Genomic DNA, 19,448 nt, shown 5'->3' on the forward strand with positions numbered 1-19,448 from the left:
ATATCACCTCACACCAGTTAGAATGGCTATCATCATTAAGACAAGTAATAGCAAGTGTTGGAGAGGTTGTGGAGAAAAAGGAACCCTCATACACTATTGATAAGAATGCAGATTGGTGCAGCTGCTATGGAAGGCAGTGTGGAGGTTCCTCCAAAACTTAAGAACAGAATTACTGTACGACCCAGCAATCCCTCTCCTGAGTATCTATCCAAAAAATCTGAAAACACTTATCTGTAAAGATAGATATGCTCCAATGTTCATTGCAGCTTTATTTATGGTGGCCAAGACATGGAAACAATAAAGTGTCCTTCAATAGATGATTGGATAAAGAAGATGTGGTATATATACACAATGGAATACTACTCTGCCATAAGGAAAGATGAAATAGTGCCATTTGCAACAACATGGATGGATTTTGAGATTATTATGCTAAGCGAAGTAAGTCACACAGAAAAAGTTGAGAACTATATGACTTCACTTATATGTGGGATTTAAAACTGAAAGCAACAAAGGAACAAGACAAACAAATAAACAAAAAAACACAGATCCAGATAACAGCTTAGTGGTTATCAGAGGGTAAGGGTGAAGGGGGGATGGTACAAGAGGGTAAAGGGGGTCACATATATGATCATGGCAGGAGAACTGACTCTGGGTGGTAAACACACAATGAAATATAGAGATGATGTATTATAGAACTGTACACTTGAAATCTATGTAATTTTATTAACCATTGTCACCCCAATACATTTTAATTAAAAAAAATCTGTGTCAGGAGTACTAAGGACCCATGGGGTTTGGGGGGAAACCCTAAGGGCAAAAAGAGCATTTTCAGTTAGAATTAAAAAGGGCAATAATAGGGGGTGACAGGTTAGCTCAGTTGGTTAGAGGATGGTGCTGATAACACCAAGGTTGCCCATTTGATCCCTGCATGGGCCACTGTGAACTGCACTCTCCTTAAAAGAGTCAACTATGCCATTGTAGCATGAAAGCAATGTGTAGCCAATGACCATGGCTGTTCTACCCTTTCCTCCTCAAAAAAGAGCAATAATGAAAGAATAAGCCTTTTTCTCCCCCTTCAGTCAACTGAGAGTAAAATGTTAATTTACAAAATAAATCAATAACAGCCAGTTCCTATTTAGCTTCTAATTCTGTCAAACAGAAAAATATAAATATTTGGATTAAAACTTGGTGCAAATATTGAAGTATAAAATGCCAAGAAAAGTAAAGAACCTAAAGTAAAAACTTTGGGAAACTAAATTAGTCTGAAGAAATGACTTTCAAAATACTGAACAAGTGCAAAAAAACAAATACAATCAAATGATTCAGATCATTTTTCAGGAACTGTAGAAAGTAAAAGAAGTAATAAAAGAAAAAACAAAGAAGATAATCCTGCAAAATATAGACATGTTGGAAAAATTTTATTGACTTAAGATGAGAATAGATTATTAAAAGGATTAATAGTGAAAGTTTGGGAAAAAGTAGTTTAAAATATGATTTTTATTTCCTTTTTAAAAAGGGTTATTAGTAGATGAATGTACATATATAACCAGATTACAGCAAGAGGTATGTCAAAGTTTCTGATATTATCCTTAGATACTAAATTAAGAAACCTGAACTGAAAACCAATAAAAGGTAGTATATTTATAACTGGTTGAACAATTTACCTAAATAATACTGCTTAACTGCTCACAGTTCATGTTCTCAGTTTTGCTCCATTCAACATTTATATCAATGAATTAGATTAGTTTTCTCAAACTTTAAGTCTGGAAATTATTTTTCTCTGTATATGTATATCTGTTTCTATAACTATATCTCAGATATCCAAAAAATTGGACAGAAGAGATGTCATGTTTATTGGATGGCAGAATCACACACCAGAGAAGATCTCAACAGGAAAGACTATACTAATAACATGAGAATAAAAGTAAGAAACAGTGTTCAGGGCCGGCCGAGTGGCTTAGTTGGTTAAGAACTCACTCAAGAGTGCGGGCTCTGAGCAACAGCGGTTCGATACCCGGCCCAAGCTGAGCTGCTGCTAAGCTGCCAACAGGTGGCAGGATGGCTCACTAAAAAAGCAAAAAACAAAGCAAAACAAAAAAAAAACAGTGTTCGGATCCAATAAACAAGCAATATAAAAACACAATTGGGGATCTGAGGATTATTAACAGTGAAAAAAATACTTTAGAATTTAAGTTGACAAAAAAAGCCTTATATATATATATATATATATATATATATATATATATATATATATATATATATCAATATATGATATGACTGCCAATGTTGTTTAAGGTAATTTCATTCCAGGCTATATTAACAGAAACAGAAACATAAGCAGGTAGATGATATTCCACTTGAGTCAGCCTGTACCTGAATTAATGTATTTAATTTATGTGCATTAACCTTTAAAGAGGACATACACAAACGGGAATGTATGCATGCACAGAACAACCAGGAGTGTAAGAAGACACACAGCTGTCCCTTGAGGAATGGATGAAGGAACTGGGGTTGGAAAAGGAGCAGATGAGATGGAATATTAGAGTGATTTTAAATAAGCTCAGAACTGTGTGTAGGGCATCGCCGCCACCATCAGAGGGTGTATTGAGGCTTCCGCTGGGCCAGCACTAGTTGAGGGATGTAGCAAATGAGAGTTTGGACTAGAAGAGCTTTGGGGTTCATACTAACCTTGAGCTTCATTCAGTGTTTCCATAAAATCACTTACGAGTTGTCATGTGGAAGAGGAATTAGTTCAGAAAGCAGGACTAAAACTAAACACATAGGAAGTAGAGAACAACAGATATTGATTCAAAAGAAGGAACAATAAATATTTTTTGAACGAATGGTTAAAATACTTGTAATATTTAGAACTGTCTATAATTAGAATAGTCTGCTTTGTAAGAATGACCTCCTTGCCACCAGAAGTATTTGAATAAAAATCAGGAACCATGAGCTTAAACTACCCTAGATACGTTTTTAGGCAATTGGCTGGCTATGAAATGGGGTTATTTTGCAGTTATAAGAGAAAATTTGAATTTCACAGCAAAAAATGAATTTATCCTGTTCATACTATATCTTCTCTCTCACCACACTTTTAAAATAGGATAATCAAGATTTATTGAGAAATCCTTTCTGGCATTGCCAAAAAAGACTTATAATTCTAATAAAAAGGCAAGTTTTAGTTTCTATATTACCCAACAATTAAAACCACTATAAGAAAAAAAAAAAGTTTCAAATGCATACTACTCTCTTCCTTAAAAGGGAATATAATCTACCTTGTAAGATCCTTTTTATGCCATGTTTTTTCATCTGTTAGGTCACACCCTCAAATTCTGTATTCATTACACTCAGACAAATCTTATTTTCATATCAAGGAGGATACAGGGAAAAAAGGATCAAATAGTACTGATTCAAATTAGTACTGATTCCTTTTCTTAAGATTTGTCAGCATAGCTATAAAGAGATTCAAACAGTTCATGAACTTGTTTTTTATTGGTGACCCCTCAGGGCAATTTTGTTGTAAATATAGGGGAGATGTTTCCATTAAACCAACTATACAAACAGAATAACAAAAACCTAACCTAAAAGAAATGGACAAGTTCTTAGAAACATATAGTCTTCCTAGACTAATCACAAAGAACTGGAAAATCTAAATAGACTGATCAACATTTCCAAAGTAGAAGCAATCATCTGACACCTTCCCCAAAGCAAAAGTCCAGGGCCAGATGGCTTCACTAGTGAATTCTACCAAATATTCAAAGAGGATTTAATAATACCTGTCCTACTCAAACTCTTCCAAAAAATGGAAGAAGAGGCAATACTTCCTAACTCATTTTATGAGGCCAACATTACCTTAATACCAAAACCTGGTAAAAAAAATAACCCCCAAAAAGAAAACTACAAACCCATATCTCTGATAAATATCAATGCAAAAATCCTAAACAAAATTCTAGCAAACTGAATACAATACATTAAAAAGATTATACATGACCATCAAGTGAGGTTCATTCCAGGGGCACAGGATGGTTCAACATATGCAAATCAATCAATGTGATACACCACATAAACAAAATAAAAGATAAAAATCATGTGATTATATCAATAGATGCAGAAAAAGCATTTGACAAGATACAACGTCCATTTATGATTAAAATACTTAATAAAATGAGTATAGAAGGAAAGTACCTCAACATAATAAAGGCCATATATGACAAACCCTCAGCTAATATCACACTTAATGGTGAAATATTGAAGCGTTTTGCTCCATGATCAGGAACAAGATAGGGTTGCCCCTGTCACCACTGTTATTCAGCATAGTATTGGAAGTCCTAGCTAGAGCAATAGGGCAAGAGAAAAAAATAAAAGGCATCCAGATTGGAAATGAAGACGTCAAATTGTCACTTTTTGCAGATGACATGATTCTTTATATAGAAAACCCCAAACAAGCAAAATCATCTTAATATCTAATTCAGGTATTGCAAACTCCAATGCCAACAGGAACTATGTACATATATGTAAGTGAATCAAGTAGGCTGCGTGTCACGGTATGTAATGCAGAATGCATGCTCCATATAAAGCAGATAGACTCCATTCAGCTTCAGCCAAGTGAAATTATAAAAAATGTGTACCCAGTGGTGCCAAATCTTCTAATTTTCCAAGAGAAGTAAAAAATAAAATTTTATATGGAAGTGCTCAATATTAAAATGTTAGCAACTAATTTGGGAAAACCAAATAAAATTTATCTACTATCAGAATATGGCCCACAGGCTACACATTTGTAGCCTCTAATATGCCTCATGAGAATTATTAATTCAAACCATAGAGGAAAGATTGCATAAAATAGTGTACACATTTAAAAATGAGGAAAAATAAAGACATTAAGTTGCCTCCTCCTGCTACATTCAAGGATGTTACTTTCCACCCTAAAGAGATATCCCACATAAGCTGTGACAGTTTCTCAAGCTACAACCCCGTTGGCACATGCCATTTTGTTTGACATATTCTAAAAATCTTGAGTTATTATAACATTTACTATATAAAATTCTGGGTAGATATCATGACTCAAACGTTGCATTCTTCTCTGACACATTTTATTACAACTACATGGCTCCAAAGTGGAAGTAATACCACAGACCAGTATAGAGTTACAGCATTAACATTCAACATTGTCCTGGTGACATAGCAAGCTTTCTCCATTTCATTTTTGTTTGACTTTTCTGCCTAAAAGTGTAAAATGAAGGGTGAAGTTGTAAATCTCTACATTAATTTTATGAACAAATCCAAAATGTCTAAAAGATCTCCAGATATTCCCCTTTTCCTGTAACTCCTCAGAATTCATTTCCTTTTATAATATTATTGAATAATTGTGAATGACTACTAAACAGAAGGTTGTAAGACTGAAAAGTAATATTGTACTGAGCAAAAAAGGCAACAAAAATAGAATGGCTTTATAATGCTGTATTCTAGAATATCCATTAACAATGAAGATTCTTTAGAAACTTTATTTTGTTAAAGTAGAAATAATGTATATTTATCTTTGACAGAAAATGAAAGTGGTGTGTGTAGGGGTTTAAGTTCTTCATTTAAACATAATAGTTACCTAATTGGCAGAGAGAGAATAACATATTACTAAAAAGTAAACTATTCCTTACTATTATTTTCATCATCAAAATAATAGTGATTGTTATATGGATTACAAATTCTTTAAACAACAGAAATTAAATATCAAAGAAACATAAAAAAAATTTAACCATGAAGATATTAAATTTTAGCTAGTGGCTTGTTGCCAAATGATGGATACCAGCCATGCAAATGAAGACAAAGTAGTTTCTGACTGTCAAAATATCTGATAAAACTATGCTAATGATTTACCATCTTTCCAATGTTTTACCATCTCAAAGAACAGTTCAATAGGATACAAAAAAATTGAGAGCAAAGAAGAATCAAGGCTGAAAAATTACAAGGGTGCTGCTGTAACTTATGTTAATGCAATCAATGCAAAGAATATGTTAGAGTTCCTTCCATATCAAAAAGTTTATATTCCTAAAAGAAAATTCTGGTGCTGGAATTGTAGGAACTTCCGACTTCCATGACCACTAAGAAATATGAAGAAATAAGATAGTTAAGAAACAGCAACTGAATTCTGAACTAAGTCTCAAATTTTTCTCTGACATCCAAGTCAAGGCCAAGTATTTATCCCTTAATGATTATTGCCAAGAAGCTCAGTCAGTGGACCCTACTGCAAAGTCAGAACCAATGTTTGATGAGATAGTTAAGAACTGTCATTGTCAACATTTCCATCTAACTTTGCAAAGGAACATTGAGAAGGGTGTTTCTTGCAGTCTAAGCACATAAGCAAATTTAAGCATTCAATTATTAACAGCTAATTTACATTCTCTTTAAGCACTTCTGAAATACCACACTGAATAGAAAAAATGCTTTCTAAAACAAAGAGTTAAGGAAGACATATCAATTTAATCCAAAAAAAATTTCCCAGGTTGCTTTGAATAATTGCCTATCTTTTCTTAATAGGAATTAGAGTATAAACAAAAGCAGGTTCACATTTGTATGTATTTAGATATTGTGTATATGAATAATAATCTCTACTCATGGAGACTTTTTCATAACGATAGTATAGACAACTGCAATTTTATATAAATAATCACACCTATGTGTATATAAAATATCTCTAGATGAAACATTTCTGTTAATAAGAATTGCTATATGTATAAACACCTATTACATATATAATGATATACAGTATAATAATTTAAAGGATTGGTTGTGACAAAGGCAAGTGTTTGATATTCTTAATATGAGAAACAACTTGTAAACCTTGAAAAAAAAGACAAAATACCACAGCATATGCAACTTAGCTCGAGGCATGTTTTAGCAGGTTATCTGGTGTGTCCTGGGTTTGGGTAAGCTTCCACATCCCTCATTCCTTACTTCCTACATCACCAGTGGGAGACCTTCCCTTCTCCAGTCCCAGAATCTCACACAATGATGACCTCCTCTAGGTCACAGTGTGGTCAGTCAAGACTTGGGTGAGATATTTCAAAGTTGGCCCACAATTTTAGTAGCTTAGGTAAACAGATGAACTCAGCTTCTAAAAATAAGCCTGATTAAAGGCCCAAGGAATAAAGATGTTTTTTAAAACAATTGAATTTTTTTTTAATTAAAATTTTGGTGGTGTCTCTTTTACTGTTTTCCTTGCCTGCCAATAAACTCTGAATGTTCAGGCTGACATGTTCTTTTGAAGAAATAGTGACAGGCAGCAATTACCACCTGCAGTTCCCTTGAACTTCCTACAGTTATAGTTAGTTCCTGCTCTCACGTCACATCACGCAGGCTTCAAGCCAGAACAGCTGACACTGGGCCACGCCAGTTTCTCTCTCCTCCTGCTTACTTAGCATCAGTTCCCTATCTTCTCAATTATAATGACTTCCTTCAGGCCTGTCGCTAACTGAAGTTCCTGTCCTGGAAAGAATGTTCTGTGTTACTAGCTCCCTGATGTTTTGAATGCTACATTGGAGGGTTTTGATACCACCTTTTACATCACTAAGGCTCCTTTATTGACAGATTCATGCTAGACTCACAAGCTAATAGCATGATAAGAATGTTCAGAAGTCTTCGTGGCACACGGAACTATGAAAACAATAGTGTTATATTATTACTACTATTATTATATTAATATTATTACTATTATTTATGTATGCATTAAATCATAAGTTCACTTGTGCTAATAAAAAACAACTAGTAGTCAGTAAGATTTTCTCTTTTTTTTTATTAAAGCTTACTGATGTGACAATGGTTAGTAAAGTTAAACAGGTTTCAAGTGTACAATTCTGTAATACATCATCTACGTATCACATTGTGTGTTCAGCAAAGGGTTTCTCTAAATATCAACATTTTTCAAACAAAATTTAACTGACTTCCAAGGATGAGAATCAAAGCTTCTCGACTCCCTCCAAAGTCGCGCTAGAATTGCACTTGAAGTAGGACCCCGCAACTAACATCCTTTCCTTACAAAGCCAGTCCTGTTTGCCACTTGTGATTTACAGGCTGTGTCTGCTATGAGGGGCTGCTGTACACATCAGTGCAGGTATGCTTATGAAAGGACGCTGCTGTCTGGCACTAAATGACTTTCCAGAGACCCATCTCATTCAGAACTACAGGAACTGCTCTCCCTAAACACGATCTGTCAGTGCATAAGCCATTATTCCACCCGTTCTGAAGGGAAGAATCAAAAATACAGTCTTGCATTCTAGTCCCTTCTGCAAATCCTGATGTACCACTAAAAATCTGCTGTTTCATACTTTCTTGATTTCTATTTGGCTGATCCACCTCACTAACATTTTTGTCGCAACTATAATTCTGCATTTGGGAGTGATGGAAAAAGAATGGTGGTAATTATGTTTGATTTTTGTTAGTGTACACTGCTTATAAGTTACTGTATTTCCTATCTGCAATATGTTCATTATTCATAGATATTACCAACTACAGTGTGTTCGATTTTTTCGTCCACTTCACATACAAATTTTCATATACTCACCTAAAGGCTTACTTTCTCTTCCGTATATAATATTGAAAGTCATCCACCCCAAATCTATCTTTCCCTCCACATTTTATTATATGCTTCAGTTGCAGGCATTAATATAAATCATAGCTTCATATGGATTAATAAACATAAGACTTGTGTTTTAATTCAAGTGAAAATTAACTTGCTTAAATACGAGACAAAGAAAATAAAATTTGTGTTTGAGAGGTTATTAATGTATCAAGCATTCTTTAAATTATTTTACAGAAAATGGCACTTGTAAATATTCAAAGGAAATATAAATGCATAAAATTAAAGACATACACATTTATTCTCTTTCAGCTAAAATCTTTCATTTGACTCATTTTCAAGAAAAATATGAAATGGTGCACATTAGCCTGAAAAGATTGTAAGGTATATGTCCAGATATATGTCATGTAAAAGAGTTAAAAGAAGAATACTGATGTTGATATAAGCAATGAGGATTAAAGTGTAGACGAATGAAATCTTTCTTTTACTTTATAAAATGGAATTAATAATTATTTTATTATGAAGGTCACTGCATTAAAAACACTGAAAGAAAATCCAATGGCTATTTAAATTGGTTGGCATTGTTCTCCAGAATTCCTTATCAGAGGATATGCTTAGGATTGGATTTTGGTTTTATCTGAGTAGATCTGCACTCATCAACAGAATTTTCAGTTAAGGGCTCAAATCCAGGCTTTCCAGTATTTGTTGTTGCTGTTGTTTTAATATTCGCTTTTGCAAAATGTCCACTTTTACTTAAAATATTTTGTATAAGAGTTTACCCCACTGGATTACTATATGCATAGGTTTACTTATATAATCTTTTACACTAAACAGTAATGCACCAGATCTGAAGTAATCTAAAATAGGTAATCATTATTCCTCAAACTTTCCACATATCTTTTTCTTTTTCTTACTTGATGAGCTCAGCTATCCAACCAATAACTGAGATATAATTTACAATATTTTCCAGAAAAATATAGTTAGCACATTAATAATTGTATGCAAAGATAATTTATTATTATTTTTAATTAACCCACATTAGGACAAATTTACAAATGTTCTGGGTTCAGTTCAATATATCAGCTCTTAATGGTTTGAAGTATGACAGAGAACACTCAAAAGAGAACTTTGATTATAAAATATAACAAGAACGTTTGCAAATTTTAACGAGCTTGCTGTTTCCATGCCAACTTCTTCTGAATCTGGAAAGCATTAAAATAATTTTCTCGCAATTTATTTTTTCCATTGTGTTATATCAATTCCCTTTCACAGGCAATACATTCAGTATCAAATGAGTAGTGTACTCATTAGGGCAAAAGAGAAAGGCAAGGGTTAAGTAAATAAGAACACCAAATTAATATCGAGGCCTAAATGCTTTAGCAGAGCCAAAGAATCTGTTTAATCATTCAAGTCAACAAAGGTTAAGATAATAAAATAAACTTCTAACTGCTTTCCTTTTTGGAACTTAATCTGTCTTGCCGAAGATGTTTTTAAGATGCTATCAGTTTTACATAGTCCCAGCTGTTATGAAAATTTACTTGAATACACTGGGAAGAGAAAAGCATTTTATGAAAATAGTTAAGCAGAGCTCCTGGGTGGCTTATTGAAACTGTGAGAGCCCAGGACTCATTTAAAACCAGCTGTTGGCTGATGATGTTGAGACCAATAACCACTAAATCTTTTCTTTATCAGGGCTTTGTGTTATTTGGCAAGGTGATGGTAGCCAAATGATTAGAAGAGTAATATATAGTCACAAGATAATTTCATGATATTTGCTCATTTTATTGCCTAAGTTTGATTAATAAATTTACTACTATTTCAGAACAACATAATATTCTAATTTAAAAAGACAATATTAAACATTAAAATAGCTTTGCTTATTTTTAAGGCTATGTTTTTAAGTCATGAAGAAAAGAAATATGATCCAGTAATATCAAAGCCCTGGGTACCACTGTGACTCCCAGAGCTGTGGTTCATGATGAGGACAGAGGCCCTCACGAACTGGACAAGTAAGAGCTCCTCTTTAATGATGAAGAGAGATAGTGGTAGTTGTGGGTACAGATGATAATGGGAGAATCCCTAAAAGACTTGAGACTTTTACACTTGATTTCAGGTTCTGTTACAGATCATGAAATGTAATTCAATCTTTTGAAAAGAGAGGCTGAACTAAAAACAGAATCAACAGAATACCTTGTAAAACATGTAAACACAGCATTATGAACAGCAGAAAACAGACTTCCTTCATCTGGTTATCCTATAGAAAAAAAATCACTAATAGCAAATATGCCAGGATCTTGATTTATACAAGTTTCAAATTGGTGACACTGAGTTGAAAAGCACAATTATTATAACAAGGTAATTGAGTACTCTGACATCCCTTGGATGGGGGTCAACATTGCCCTGTCTCCCTATGCTCGATGTAGACAGGTTCTAGGGTATTACTATGCAGCATTCATTCATTTGTTTTTTTGGAGGGTTGACAGTGCATGGATTGTCATGCTGAGGTTATCATGTTTGCAAAGAAAAATGATGCACCAATTTGCATTTATGTTCCCCAGCTTTTTCAATCTGATTCACAGAGGCATGGAATCAAAGTTGAAACGGTTCTAGCAGTCATGTGAAGGCAGCTTGGCATTGTGGAAAGAGAGCAGATCTTGAAATCTGGGTTGGTGTTCCACGATTGTCTTTTGGTAAATGTGTGTGAAAGAATGTGCACAAGTCACTTAACTTGTTTGAGCTCATTCATTATCACCAAAAAAAAAAAGTCATATTAATATTTGTGCTACTAACTCAGGGCTACTTTTAAGAATAAATGAGAGATTACAAATGTACTCTGTAAATTCCTAGACTGAAATCCTGGCTATGCTACTGACTGGCACAGCTATGTTGGAAAAAATGTTTAAGCTTTCTGAATCTTTGTTTCTTCATCATTAAATGGAAGTAATAAAAGTAAGTATTTCATAGGGTTGTTGAAATAAGTCTTCATAGAGTATTTGACATATTTTAAGAACTCAATAAAATTATTTATCATTATTATTGTTATTATTTGAGCCGTAGATATTTCTGTAACACCTGCTGTTCCACACTGAGGTTGATGACCATAATGACTACCTTACCGATAGGGATGCTGCCTGATCCACTGGGAACAGCACAGTCTAGAGGGTGACAGAGCTGAGTTTAAATCCCAGTTCTACCACTTACAAATTACATGAACTTGGGTAAGTGACTTTACCCCAGATTCCTCATGTAAAGAATGGGGAGAATAATCAGCTATGATCTGTTGAGGACTTATTAAAGATTTTTCATGTTATTTTATTTAATCCTATCATAACCATAGAGACAGATAGTGGTAGAGTTAGAATTTGATCCCTGTCCAGCCTTACCACAGCCCATATGAACGGTCATCACACTGTATTTATTTTTCCTATTTTTCTTTCCTGATAACCTACCTTGCTGAACTGAATAAGGCTTACAGATGATGTGGGCAACTTACCTAGAAAGGTGTCCAACAAGTTGTAAGACTCTAAGTAATTAGCAATTATAATTATTATGTGAAGTATTATTTCTTAGTACAACATTCATTCAATCTACGAATGCCCCTACAGCTCCCTTACAGCAGGTCTCCAACCTCTGCTTGAATACAGGGTACAGTCATAGCCTCAATGCTCTGTAATACAAACCTAGGAGAATGAAATGAAGAAAAATGAGCATGGGCAGGGTGACTGACAGCACAGAAAAAGCACCATCCTGACCATACAGCCTCAAGGCTTAACTGCTGAAGCACAATGTTTGGCTGTAAAAATGAACCGAAGATGAATGGCAAATCTGTAATGACATCTCACCAAGAAGCAAAGAGGGAAGTGCAATTCTAATGTCAGGGTGTATTCATATGTGGAAATCTAACATTCAGTGTCTTACAGAATAAAACCAAATGATATCTACGGTTGTTATAGTATGCCTAAAATTGTAAGCTTGAAATTGGTTTAATGTATACTGACAGAAAGCTCATGCCAAAAAAGTTAGCCCGCTTTCTTCTGCATTAAATCATATGCCATCAACAGTATTCAAAGATAGTCAACTTGCCTACCTTTTCAACTTCTTGCAATCTTTCACTTTCACTACTTGACAAAATACACTTCTTTAATATCCCACAACTCCAGAATACCAAGTCCAAAAGCTTTTTATAGGTTTCATCCCTGTGTTTTTCTTTTTATTAAGAACATTTTGTGCCTCTCCCACCCCCTTTTTAAGTAGTTTTTCCTTTAGTGCTCAAATGTGGAAGCGTCCTGGTGTTTCTTTGAAAGTTCACTCTCTTTTGCTGACTCCCCTTCCTTGTCCCACTCCCTAAATGTGGATATTTCTAAAGTGGTTCTTGCTTCACCCTTTCACCCACTATTTTCTACTCCTACAGTTTCAGTGCTCACTCTGTGACGTTCAGCTATGTGACCTTACGTCCCGTTATGACACCATTTTAGCTTTCTAGTCTCATGTTTCCAACTGTTTGCTACATTGCTCAACTGAAATAATCTATCAAGATCACAAATTCAACATAACTAAAATTCAACTTATTTATCCTCTTGAATTTCTTCTGACCGAGCAAAGCCGGAAACTTCAGACATATCTTTATCTTCTTTTTCAATTTCAGCCCCTATATCCAATTAGCTCCAAGACTTGTATTAAATTTTCAACTCAGTATCTTTCAATTTTATTCCCTGACTGCTTTAAAAAAATGTTTTTAAACCTTAACATGGCCACAGTTCCACCCATCGTCAGATCTTGTATGTAAATACAGATCAAATTCATCTTCCACCTTCTGCTTCAAGGTTTCTCTCTTACCAATTTCTCCTCTACTAGTGTCATCTCTGGTTTTCTCTCTTTGCCTAGGTTTTTGTTTAGCACTTATGATAAACCCTACTGATAAGATGACCAACTTTATTTTTCAACCTCATTCTCCTTGGTTCACTTCCAGTTTTGAGCTAACTATGTGAAAGAGTCTGGCCAATGAGACATGAGCAGAAGTGTATTATAAAATTCATGGGAAAAATTTTGTTTTCTTGATACACACTCTTCTCCCTTTGTTTTTCCTGTAGATATAGGCATAGATGTGATGGTTGAATTTGAAATCCTCCTTGCAATCATGAAAGAAAGACCAAGAGATTCACAGACTTCCATGATAACAACATTGAATTACAAACAGGTAAATAACACCCTCAACTGTCTTCTCTGAACTTCTCATTATGTGAGACAAATAAACTCATATTCCAACTCCCACAAAAAACACAGAGCTTCTTCTGATATTTTGGCGACTCCTTTGGAATTTCTCTTGTGGCTCACAAACTTAGCCCCTCTCCCACTACTGAGAGTCTTATTCTGACACTGTGCTTTCTGCTCAGTGTGGCTAGCTCCTTACCATCAATGATATCTGATGTTCCAGGTTGGACCAGCCCATCCCCTCTGCTCATCTCTCCATGGAGGATTGGACATTATCCTTCTAGCCCAGATACTTAGGACTTTTTCCTGATGACTGACATAGTTTCTTGGTCTACTTTGTTTCCTTGCTTTCAGTTTCTTCCAATTCCTTGTCATATTGGACACTATCACCATGTGGACAAAAAAGGGCTCTGCAATAAATCTGACGAGTCTAATGACTGGAAGTAACCTCCCAGGGTGATCTAATAATCAATTCCTAACTGGGCAGGTCAAGGTGGATAGTCATACCCCAGGTCTAAGAAGCTTATCTTTACTTGAAGCCAGCCCTGTCCATTGTTCTTGTGCATCTAGATTAACACACCTTTGAAATACCAGAGTAATCCTCTTTCTTTAGACCTCTTGGTTGGGTGGCCCAGCATAACCATCCTCAAAGGAGCACATAACCTTGGTAACTCGTCTGTAATCCAATCGAGATTTCCCTGCCTTACTTTTTCTCACATCATGTAATCTTCCTAATGTTCCCTCCCTACTTCCAAATGTATAAAAAGAACTGCAAAATGGTCATTCTGTGGAGCATTTGAGATCTTGCTTCCTGGTGTATTGTCAGTTTGGCTCAAATAAACTCATAAAAATTATCTGCAGGTTTCAACATTTCTTACATCAATAACCAAATATGTTTCCAAAAAGAACATTTGGTAATAACACCAAATAATCTGGTGGTAATAGACATCAAATAATGTAACCAAAAATCTTAAATAGCTTCCTATTCCCTACCACACTGGACATTCAAAATGCTCCATAATATAACTTCAGTAAAAATTTTCAACCTGATATAATTTTTCTATATTTAACCTATTTTCTTGGCAAATGAAATATTATTATTCCTTAACTGAATCCTGTCATTTTCTACTTAAATAATGTTGTTTGTAATATTTCTTCTTTCTGGAATGTGTAATGTCTTGCTCTTAATCTTATCTTCTAAAGATTATCCACTTATCAGGTCCTAGCTCAAGTGACAATTCTTCCCCAGTCTCCAGTGATTATTTAAAATGGACGAATGTTCCTTTTTCTAGTATCTCTTGGCATAGCTATTTAAGCTATGTTAACATACAACCACATAGTTTTCTTATTCATGCACCCATGAGATTATCAGATCCTTGAGGGAAGTAATGATGTAATAAAATTTATTCTAACATTCAATAAACATATATCAAATCCTTACTGTCCTGGGTGATGGTGGTATGAACAAGACAGACCAGGTACTTGGAGTTTATGTTTCAAGGAGGAGCATGTTTTACAGATAACGAGCAAGTAAATAAATAAGTAAAACGGAATAATCTCAGGTTTAGATTGGCTAGTTAGGGAAGTTCTTCCTCAGGAGGTATTTGTGATGAAATCTCAGTAAGAAGAGCCCCATCACAAGAAGACCAGAAGAGAGCACATAGAAACTCATTATCAAGTTAGTAGTGAGAGTATGGTGTGTATGAAGAACGCATGGAAAACACTACAGCTGGATCACAGTGGGTGGAGGGGAAGGCTACTGTGAGATGAGGTTATAGAGGAGGGCAAGGGCCACATCTTGAAGGTCTGTGTAGGCCAAGCAAAGTGGCTTGGATTTTATTCTAAGGTTTAAAACAGGGAGTAACACTATCTAATTTACAATGTAAAATGATCTCTCAGGCTGCTGTGTAGAAAATGGATTATACAGGCTCAAGAGTGGAAGCAAAATTCACTGGAAGGCTACCACAGTAATCAAGAACAGGAGATGACAGGTTAAATTTGATGGCAGTAGGAGGGAGAGGGAGAGAGGGAGGGAGGGACAGAGACAGAGAGAGAAGAGTGGAGACATTTATAGTCTCTCTAGATTAAGCATGGTATCTTGAACATGGTTGATGCTCAATATGTATTGCTAAATATATGTGCAAGAGTTTCAAGATAATTCACCTTCTTAATTTCTATATTATCTTCAATTTTTTCCTTTTATTCACATATTATACCCTAATATAGTCTTGTTTAACACTTAGAGAGCCAAACAGAAAAATGAAAACTTCATATTCAAGGAAACATTATACATCTCATAGTAGAAAATCCGCTAACAAAGAATTGAAATGATGGAGGGTCATATTGTTAACTATGGAAAGAAATTACTTGAAACAAATGGTAAAAATCAGAATTCAAAATCCCTGACAGCATAAAAATGATCAGGGTTTCAAATACAAAGATCTACATTTTAAACAGAGAGCCACCAACTGCCTCAGCCAGGAAGAGTGCAATGATCATAATACTAACGTGGGCCAGTGAAGCAGCGTCCTCCACAACTAGACTGAAGAACAAAAGGACAGCAACTTGTCTGTTCCCCTTCCCTGAGTCCCCAGTAAAATAAATAAATAAATAAAATAAAAAGAGAGATCCTCTGTTAGCATCAGCTAGAACAGTGTGCCTATAGAGGATGTTGGTAAAATTAATTTTCATTATGTTGAAGACTTGTCTAGCTCTAACTTACTTTGATTTTTCTAGAAATATACAACCTTCATTTTATTATCTTGATATAATAAATTTCTAATAAGTAGCTAATACTATCTAACTAGAAAGAAACATTTATAAAATTCTAATAGCACTGAATGTGACCTGCCTTGTCTCTAAATTAGGGATCTGAGGAAAGGCAGGCAATTCAGTAGGTTCTCATTATCTTTCACATATACTTCCCAGGACATTTAGATTTTTACCCATGAAGATTTGTCTTCATTATTAATTCACTCCAAATTCCTTCAATACAAAGCAAAATAGTATGATTTTTTTTGCCACTTTCCACCTGAAACGCTAAATGGCCCCTAAATGGTGTGAAACTTGGCCCCAGTCAGTGTGAAAACTGGCTGAAATCTGTATGAAAGACAGTCTGGGTTCGTCAAAGTAGTTCATGAACTTTGGCCAAACTTCCAAGAAACCTGGCCCAACTCTTAGTTTGTAATGCAACATGAAACCAGGTGAATTTCACATGGTTTCAGGTTTCATCCTGAAAATTTGGCCTAGCTTTATAATCAATCATCACTTTTTGGAACGATGAAAGCCAACACACCTTTTTGAAAATGAGGACTGTATGCACGCTGATGACAGCTAAGCTGTGAACCACCCCTTCACTTCCTCTGCCAAAAGAAGATTTCTCAAAATGGAAACAGTCTCCCTCTTATCTGGAAAGGGCAAGTTGAGTGATTTTGATATTGCGTGTAGAAAGAAATGATACTCAATACATGGAGACATGCCATGTGAAATAATCACCACATACAGAGCAAGTGGCTATACTCTAATCATTTAAGGTTATGAGAATTTTATTCCATTCACATCCATATATCATGATGCTTAATCTCCTCAGCCATAACATCAGCTTTTAGCTTGAAGCTAGTCATCAGCTAGAATAACTGCCATGAGAAACGAAATGCTCTGAGGCATAATCATTATTTCTATATGAAGAATGGCTGTAGAAAGTAAAGTAAATTATTTTATCTAGTTTAATAAACATGAGGAGGTAAGACGACAAACTTTTCAAGTTTGCATTGACTACATCTTTTGCAATAAAACTTCGACTTCAGTATACATGAATTCAATAGTTATGCACTGTGACCAAAAAAACCCTACACAATTGTGTTTTCAACCTGAAAGTTTTAAATGTGCTTTTCCACTGTAAAAATGACTGTAAAAAATGACTCCCTTCAACCAAATACTCGCTTTTGTGCGTAGTGACTTGAGAAAATTGAGAGGTATGTCTGAACGGAGCCACTACATCATTGGAACAGTATGTCTGAACATTTGGGTAATAAGGCACAGATGTGAAGCAGAGGACTTGGCACTACCAAGGTAACAACAAAGCATTCGCCATTGTGTTATAATGGTTAAAAGAGCCACATTCAAGGAGAATAAAAGGATGCCCTTCCTCCCTGGAATGCTAAATTATATTACACCTTTTGTCTGCTTAAAAATCTATAAAACATAAGAAATTCAAATAAGTATTATTGAAACATGATGAAGAATACAAATACAAAATGCATTAATATTTTCATCTATAATATAACATATTTATGCAATAGCACATAAAGTTGAACTGCAGAAAAAGGCCAAATTCAATAGAAATCCACATGGCCTTTATATTGCAAAATAGTGTATGCAAATCCGAAGGACCCAATAGCTATTGGAAAGGTGTTGTTGACTTTTACTAGGGATTCTGGCCCTTAATCAGTATGGCTATTCTAGAGTGTTCTATTCACAGGTATCAAATTAAGGTAATGCAAAAGGGTATACACATTAGTTATTATTAAGACTATTACACTTACAAGTGGTATAGTATTTTTGCCAGCTATGCATTACTAATCTATGCGACACATAGGCAGTTATGAAGCCAGGGCTACTCTCATTCAATAAGTTTGGCGCTGAAAGCTAATTTTCTGCCCAGGACTAGAAGAATACAACTTACCCGAGGTCCCTGATCACCTTGTTCTCCCTGTAGAGTAGGAAATGAGATGATAGACAGTCTTAGCATGAAGTCTGCATGTGATGTTCATTAAAAAGATAAAAATAAAACAGCATAGGTCATGTCAATATGAATTTCTACTAACTTAATTTGTTTCTGCTATTCATTTTCTTACCTTATCACCTTTTGGACCAGGAGGGCCCTGGAAAAAAAAGAAAGAGAAAATGAATATAAACTTAAAAAAAACTGTAATTTGAAAGATGAGCTAGGATTAGTTGCAAGATTCATGTAAAGGACACAGAGGTATAGCTGTCAATGAAGTTTCTCAAGAAATTTTGGGTTCTAAACTATAATATGGTTAGAATATGAAAATTATATATGGCATAATGGTATATATGTATACATACACACAGAGAAAAGTACATATGTCATAAGTATATTATATGCTGAATACATTTTCACAAACTGAACACACCTAACTATACAAGCAGAATCAGCTAAAGAAACCCAGAAGCGCCTATTATATCATTTAATTGTCACTACTCCCTACCAATGGTAATCACTATTTTTGACCACTGACAATTTTTAACAAATAGTGTTGCTATAAGCATCCTAGTATATGTCTTCTGGTTAAAAATTTTATGCATTCCTCTCTTTTTTCGGTAGGGTAACATTTTAGCAAATGACATTTTTATGCATGTATGTTGGGTATATATCTAGAAGTGGAATTGTTAGGTCCAGTGTGGTTCTAACAATTTACACTCCCATCAGCAATGCATGAGAATTTCAGTTCCCCTATAGCATCACCAATACTTGGTATTTTCCATCTTTTTCACACTGAAGATTTTCTGGGGGGAGGTGCAGTCCTTCCATATTGTATTAGAATTTGTATTTCTTTAGTGATTAACTATGTTGAACTTCTCTTAATGCAGGTATTGGACATTTTGCATAACGTGTTCCCATCTTTTGCCCCTTTTCCATTGAGTT

The 19,448-nt window shown here is 34.8% G+C and overlaps 1 protein-coding gene across 21 annotated transcripts in view; it reads right to left on the reverse strand.

The window, feature by feature from the left end:
• The window catches only part of COL25A1 (collagen type XXV alpha 1 chain), a 469,048-nt gene that overhangs the window by 134,785 nt on the left and 314,815 nt on the right, over window positions 1–19,448 (reverse strand). For all 21 annotated transcript variants that reach the window (XR_002123213.1, XR_002123212.1, XM_019636067.1 and 18 more), the window contains 2 exons: window positions 18,637–18,663; window positions 18,465–18,491 (listed from right to left, as the gene is read on the reverse strand). Coding sequence is in view for 19 of the 21 variants with exons in the window: in XM_019636067.1 (XP_019491612.1) it covers window positions 18,465–18,491; window positions 18,637–18,663 (54 nt within the window). In the remaining 2 variants the exon portion in view is untranslated. The remainder of the gene's footprint in view (window positions 1–18,464; window positions 18,492–18,636; window positions 18,664–19,448) is intronic.

This window comes from Hipposideros armiger, unplaced genomic scaffold (genome assembly GCF_001890085.2).
Source record: "Hipposideros armiger isolate ML-2016 unplaced genomic scaffold, ASM189008v1 scaffold_26, whole genome shotgun sequence".
Taxonomy (NCBI): Eukaryota; Metazoa; Chordata; class Mammalia; order Chiroptera; family Hipposideridae; genus Hipposideros; species Hipposideros armiger.